Consider the following 6570-nt stretch of genomic DNA (forward strand, 5'->3'; position numbering starts at 1 on the left):
TTCTGCTAGGCTTCAGATGCCAGTAATAAGGCAAATCAATACAGTTCCACATCTTCCCTTTGCAGAGATGAAACACAAAGTCTTGGTTCTATTTGAACTATATCCTCTGAACCTCAAAAAAAGGAGTGTCTTCTCTTTCTAGGGTCCCTGTAGTTCTTTGTCTACCAAGTAAGGAGGAATGTAGGCCCTTTGAATTATGATGTGATTTATGTGATTTGGAAACTGTAACACTCTAAGAACATGGGTAAATAAATGCCACTGATAATGCTGCCAAAATTTATTACATAAAAGTCACTCCTCTATATCTCAAATTTAAATGAATTGATATACACATCTGTAATTGGGCCTGCTACCTAATCAAAGTCACATGTAATCAGCATTGCGGATGTCCATGTTAAGTGTTTGCTGGGACGCTCAGCATTTGGGAAATTTGTACTAACTCTTTGCTATACATAACTGATATGTATAGCCATTTCGTCTCTCACTTTTTCTCTTCTTCTTTGGCCATGAAGTGAAGGAAACAAACGTAGGCTGAGTACTGCTATTGCCCTAATGGGAAGGTCTTCAGTCATCTTCCTGGATGAGCCATCAACTGGCATGGACCCAGTAGCCCGACGCCTGCTCTGGAACACAGTGACAAAGACACGCGAAAGTGGAAAAGCCATCGTTATAACCTCCCACAGGTGTGGCTCACTGGGAGGCTTGGTTGAGGGCTAGTAAGAGTTGTAGTGGCTATAAGAGGGAATTATTTAGGCCCAGTGGATAATATTGGACAGTAAACTTGCCTGAGTATGTTAGTTCCTCATTAGGAATTAGGATTCATGTTAATCCTAATAAATCAAATGACTAAAAATCCTCACTGAGTTTAACAAAAAAAGTGAGGAAAAGACAGGACTTTAGAAGATGCTCTATTTGAAAATTGGGCACTATGTTCTTTTTCATTTGAAAAATTCCCACTTCCCATCGATGAGTTTTATGATTGGAAAAATAAAACTTCTGATTGAAAATAGGGTCACAAAATTCTGGCTCTGATTGAACTACACAGTGTCCTCCAAAAGAGAACTTTTTATTTTTACCCTTACAACATTCTGCCCTTTTGTTTTGCAAGTATGGAGGAATGTGACGCCCTCTGTACCAGTCTAGCCATCATGGTGCAAGGGAAGTTCATGTGCTTGGGCAGCCCTCAGCATCTCAAGAACAAGTTTGGCAACATTTACATCCTGAAGGTCAAGGTCAAGACTAAAGATGAATTAGAGGATTTTAAACGTTTTGTTACAACAACATTTCCAGGTAAATTAAGTTGTGCTACCTTTGTCAGAAATATATTAAATTGGCCCAGTGCAGTGGTTCACGCCTATAATCCCAGCACTTTGGGAGGCTGAGGCGGGCAGGTCACTTGAGCTCAGGAGTTTGAGAAATGTGTTAAATCATATTTGTTGTTCTCACCATCCATATGATTTATGTCTTCAATACCAGTTTTCTGTGAGTTATTGATAGGTATTGATTTTCTATAATGTTCCTTTGGCAACGTTTGATACTGTAAGTCTCTTGTGGCAGATTATGCTAAGTTTCACAAAAAACAGAGGTTCTCACAAACTCTTACATCACCTAACAAGGCAGTTTTATGTTTGTGCTGTCCATATAAATTAGTTGGGTGCAGTAGCTCACGCCTGTACTTCCAGCAACTTGGCAGGCTGAGTCCAGAGAACTGCTTGAGCCCCAGGGTTTAGGCTGCAATTAGCTATGATTGTGCTGTTGCACTCCAGTCTGGGTGACAGAGCAAGACCCCATCTCTAAAAAAATAATGATAATAAATAAAAACTAAAAATAAATTATATATCTAAAGTCCTATTTTAGCATAATTCTCAATCATTTTCACAGATTATTCATGCCAAATTTTAAGGTTTTTTCCTTCACACTACACATGCAACTTTATGCTTTTGCTGTCTCAGCTAGGATATGGTATTGAAATGCAAATAAGAACGTTGCCAAAGGAACATTATAGAAAATCAGTAGCTATCAATAACTCACAGAAAACTGGTATTGAAGACATAAATCATATGAATGGTGAGAACAACAAATACAATGTAACACATTTCTCAAGAACATATTTCTCTCCTTTCAAGAGTAGTTTGGTTTCTGAGTGCCGTTTCTTCATGCTAAATTCAGTAAGCACCTCTCTGCCTACATGGAACAGTACAAGAGAGACCATCCATTTCGATCTGTCTCTTTTCTCTCTTTCCTTAACCTAAAGCGTGGGCAATGGCAAGGCTTTTAATAATTCTGGCTTTTCATCTTAGTTTGTGGTATTAGGCTGAGCAAAATACCACAGAAGTTCCTGTTGTGTGTTAGGCTAAGGGGTTGAAAATTTGTCTCCTAGGCAATGGAAAATAGCAAAATTGATTACACAGTAAGAATGAAAATCAGGGCCAGGTACAGTGGCTGATGCTTGTAATCCCAGCACTTTGAGAGGCTGAGGTGGGTGGATCACCTGAGGTCAGGAGTTCAAGACCAGCCTGGTCAACATGATGAATCCCCATATCCATTAAAAATACAAAAATTAGCTGTACATGGTGGCGTGCACCTGTGGTCTCAGCTACTCAGGAGGCTGAGGCAGGAGAATTACTTGAACCAGAGAGGTGGAGGTTCCAGTGAGCAGAGGTCATGCCATTGCACTTTAGCCTGGGTGACAGAGAGAGACTTCATCTCAAAAAAGCAAAAAGAAAAGAAAATCAGAAAACAGATATGGTCAAGCATATGTGAAGAACGAGCTGTGTGGAAAAATTATCACCTTGGTGTTGGTCATAGTGTTTATGGTGTGCTCTTGATACATGTAGATGGATATGTCCACTAAGAAGTTGAATATTCACTTATGCATTTGTGTGGCAAATATTTTTGAGGACTTATTGTGTCAGAGTTCGATTTGATGTGATCAATAAATCACTTTAAGAAAGCTCTATAGGCTAAGGCACAGTGGCTCACACCTGTAATCCCAGCACTTTGGAAGGCCAAGGGGGGTGGATCACCAGGTTAGGAGTTTGAGACCAGCCTGGCCAATATAGTGAAACCCCATCTCTACTAAAAATAGAAAAATTAGCCAGGCATGGGGGCGGGTGCCTGTAAATCCCAGCTACTCGGGAGGCTGAGGCAGGAGAATCGCTTGAACCCGGAAGGTGGAGGTTGCGGTGAGCTGAGATCGTGCCACTGGACTCCAGCCTGGGCAACAGAGCGAGACTCCATCTTAAAAACAAAAACAAAAAGCTCTGCACACTTCAAGATAATACAGAAAAACAATTCAACAAAATCAGGTAAACAATAAATTACCCAGACTAGTAACTTAATAGAAACATAGAAATTTCTTCTTAAAAAATCAAACAGAAATCATGGATATGTAATATACAGTGAATAAAATGAAGAATGCAATAGAAAGCATTAACAGCCGAATTTATCAAGCAGGGAAAACTATCTCAACTCAAATAGGCTTTTTGAAAACATACAGTTAGACAATTAAAAGAAAAATTAAGAGGAATGAAGAAAGCTCATGAGATTTATAGAACAGCATCAAAAGAGCCAGTGTTTACATTATTAGAGTTTATGAGGAAGAAGAAAAGACAAATTGTTAGACAGATTATTTAAAGAAATAAAAGCAGAAGATTTTCCAAGTATTAAGTAAAACATAAATATCCAGGTACAAGAGGGTCACATATCTGCATTCGCATTCAATACAAACAAGGCTACATCAAGACATTTTAATTAAATGGTCAAAAATCAAGCACAAAGAGAGGATCCTGAAAGCAGCAAGAGAAAAAACAAAAGCAAATAACATATAAGGGAGATTCCATAAGGCTAGCTGCAGATTTCTCAGCAGGGACCTCATGGGCAAGGAGAGAGTGGGATGACATGTTCAAATTACTGAAGAGAAAAAAACCTGCCAACCAGGATACTGTATCCAAATACTATGTTGAATAAGAGTGGTAAGAGAGGACATCCTTGTTCTTGTGCCAGCTTTCAAGGGGAATGCTTCCAGCTTTTGCCCATTCAGTATGATATTGGTGGTGGGCTTGTCATATATGGCTCTTATGAGTTTGAGGTATGTCCCTTCAGTATCTAGTGTATTGAGAATTTTTAACCTGAAGGGATGTTGAATTTTATCGAAGGCCTTTTCTGCATCTATTGAGTTAATCATGTGGTTTTTGTCTTTAGTTCTGTTTATGTGATGAATCACATTTATTGATTTGCATATGTTGAACCAGCCTTGCATCCCGGGGATGAAGCCAACTTGATCATGGTGGACAAGCGTTTTGATGTGTGGGTGGATTCAGTTTGCCAGTATTTTATTGAGGATTTTTGAGTTGATTTTCATCAAGGATATTGGCCTGAAGTTTTCTTTTTTTGTTGTATCTCTGTCCGGTTTTGGTATCAGGATGATGCTGGCCTCATAGAATGAGTTAGGGAGCAGTCCCTCCTTTGGTCACCAGCCTACATGTACCTGTAGGAGGTAGCTGGAGACCTCTGTTGGAAGGTTTCACTCAGTCAGGAGGAAAGGCATCAGGGACCCACCCAAAGCAGCAGTCTGGCTGCTTTTTGGTATAGCAGGTGTGCTGTGTTGTGGGGGACCTTTCCTTTTTTGGACCGCCTGTATTCTTCAAAGCTGACAGGCTGAAGCAGCTGAGTTGACCAAACCACAGAGATGGCAGCTGCCCCTCCCCCAGGAACTTGGACCCATCTCAGGGAGACTCCAACTCACTGCCATTGGTTGGCTGGGATTCCAAGCCAGTAGGTCTTAACTTGTGACGTGACATGGAAGTGGGGCCTGCAGAATGTACTGCTTGGCTCCCTGGATTCAGCTTCCTTCCTAGGGATATGTACAGATGGACCTCCCACCTTGCCAAGGATCCCAAGGCTGGAGTATATAAAACTCCTGGGTTTCTGTGTATACCTGAGTGGATGCTCTGTCAAGACTTCACACAGCTCTGTGTATCAGACCCAAGGCCCTGGTGGTGTGGGCTCACGAAGGGATCTCTTGAGCTGTGGGTTGCAAAGACCCATGGGAAAAGCATGGTTTCCTGGGCAGGGTCTCACAATCACTCGCTGCTTCTCTTGGCTAGGGGTGGGGGTTCCTTTGGTTCCATGGGGCTCCTTGGTGGGCCATCTCCACCCCGTGCTCTTCCTTGTTCTCCATGGGTTGAGGTTTTAGCCAAGTTGGTCCCAATGTGAGAACCTGGATATGTCAGCTGAAGGTGCTAAATTCACTCACTCCTCTCCATTCCTCTCTGTGAGTACTGTGAACCACAGCCACTTCTAAGAGGCTGTCTTGGATTGGGTCCCTCTGCAAACATAAGACTTTTAGAAGGCTCAGGTTTTTCACATTGGGCATGTCAGCTGACAATTTATTGTACCTCAAATCCTGCCTTCAATAATTGCTATGAACTCCACATAATAAGATGATTTCATGAGGAATAAATCTACTGAAAGCATTAACCGTGTCATGGATACCAAAGAGAGTGGGTTAGCGGGTCATATCTCCTTTGATATTGACCTCCTCTATTCACCCCTCCACAGTATATAATTAAATATAGTAATATTTAGGCAATTTCAAATGAAGCCTGTAAGATTATTTGCCTGTCCTATTTTCCTTTTTTAGGTAGTGTCTTAAAACATGAGAATCAAGGGATCCTTAACTACTACATTCCTAGCAAGGACAATCGCTGGGGAAAGGTGATAGTAGCAACCTTGCCCTTCTAACACTGCATGTTAAGAGAGCACTAACGATGGGGAGTATTTGGGATTCGGGAATGTGGAATGGGAACCTGGCATTGTTGGGGGAGTAGCACCATTAGGTTGCTTTTCAAACACCCCTAGAGTTCAATAGCTGCAATTTCTTGTCCTGAATTCCATTATTACTCCATATCCATCAAGCGAATGGGAACAGAGAATGGCCTCCTCTCTCACTTTCTCAATTCTCTGTTCTTCCACCTTCTCACCTCTCCCTTCTGTGCCTTTTGTCCTCCAATATACACTTGATAGGAATTGGGGGAGTGGAGGAGAGGCTCACCTGAGTTGGGGGCTGAAGGGGAGATTGCAATGGTAACTGCGTTTTTGTTGCTGTTGTTAAAGGTGTTTGGCATTTTGGAGCAAGCTAAAGAGCAATTTGATTTAGAAGACTATTCCGTCAGTCAGATCACACTGGAACAAGTCTTCCTGACCTTTGCTAACCCAGAGAAAGTATCCAGTGATGATGAAAATGAGGTGCCATGAGATTCACTTACAACCAGTGACCCTCGTGTCTTTCATAGATGACACCTGGATGCATAGGGGGACCTTCCTGTGCATGTATATCTTGGTGTAAATATATTTACATAATAAAGATTTTCCCAAAGAAAGTTTGTCCCCTTCATTGCAGATTTAGATGAGCAGCCTGTGTATCCAGCATGCTCAAATCCGAAGACATCTGGTGAAATTCCTGTTTTCTCTCCTTGAGATATGAAAGAGCAGCATTTGTCAGGGTTGGGACAGGAACCTGTTCCTGAGGGTTCTGGACATTTGAACAGAAAGATCCAGTAATGATGG

The 6570-nt window shown here is 41.5% G+C and overlaps 1 protein-coding gene across 1 annotated transcript in view; it reads left to right on the plus strand.

The window, feature by feature from the left end:
- Positions 1-6258, plus strand: part of LOC104682105 (ATP-binding cassette sub-family A member 3-like) — a 64436-nt gene extending 58178 nt beyond the window's left edge. The window contains exons 8-11 of the mRNA XM_030924370.1: positions 513-683; positions 1109-1290; positions 5645-5718; positions 6118-6258. Of these exons, the coding sequence (XP_030780230.1) occupies positions 513-683; positions 1109-1290; positions 5645-5718; positions 6118-6258 (568 nt within the window). The remainder of the gene's footprint in view (positions 1-512; positions 684-1108; positions 1291-5644; positions 5719-6117) is intronic.
- The last annotated feature ends 312 nt before the right edge of the window (positions 6259-6570 follow it).

Source organism: Rhinopithecus roxellana, chromosome 20 (genome assembly GCF_007565055.1).
Source record: "Rhinopithecus roxellana isolate Shanxi Qingling chromosome 20, ASM756505v1, whole genome shotgun sequence".
NCBI classification, from domain to species: Eukaryota; Metazoa; Chordata; class Mammalia; order Primates; family Cercopithecidae; genus Rhinopithecus; species Rhinopithecus roxellana.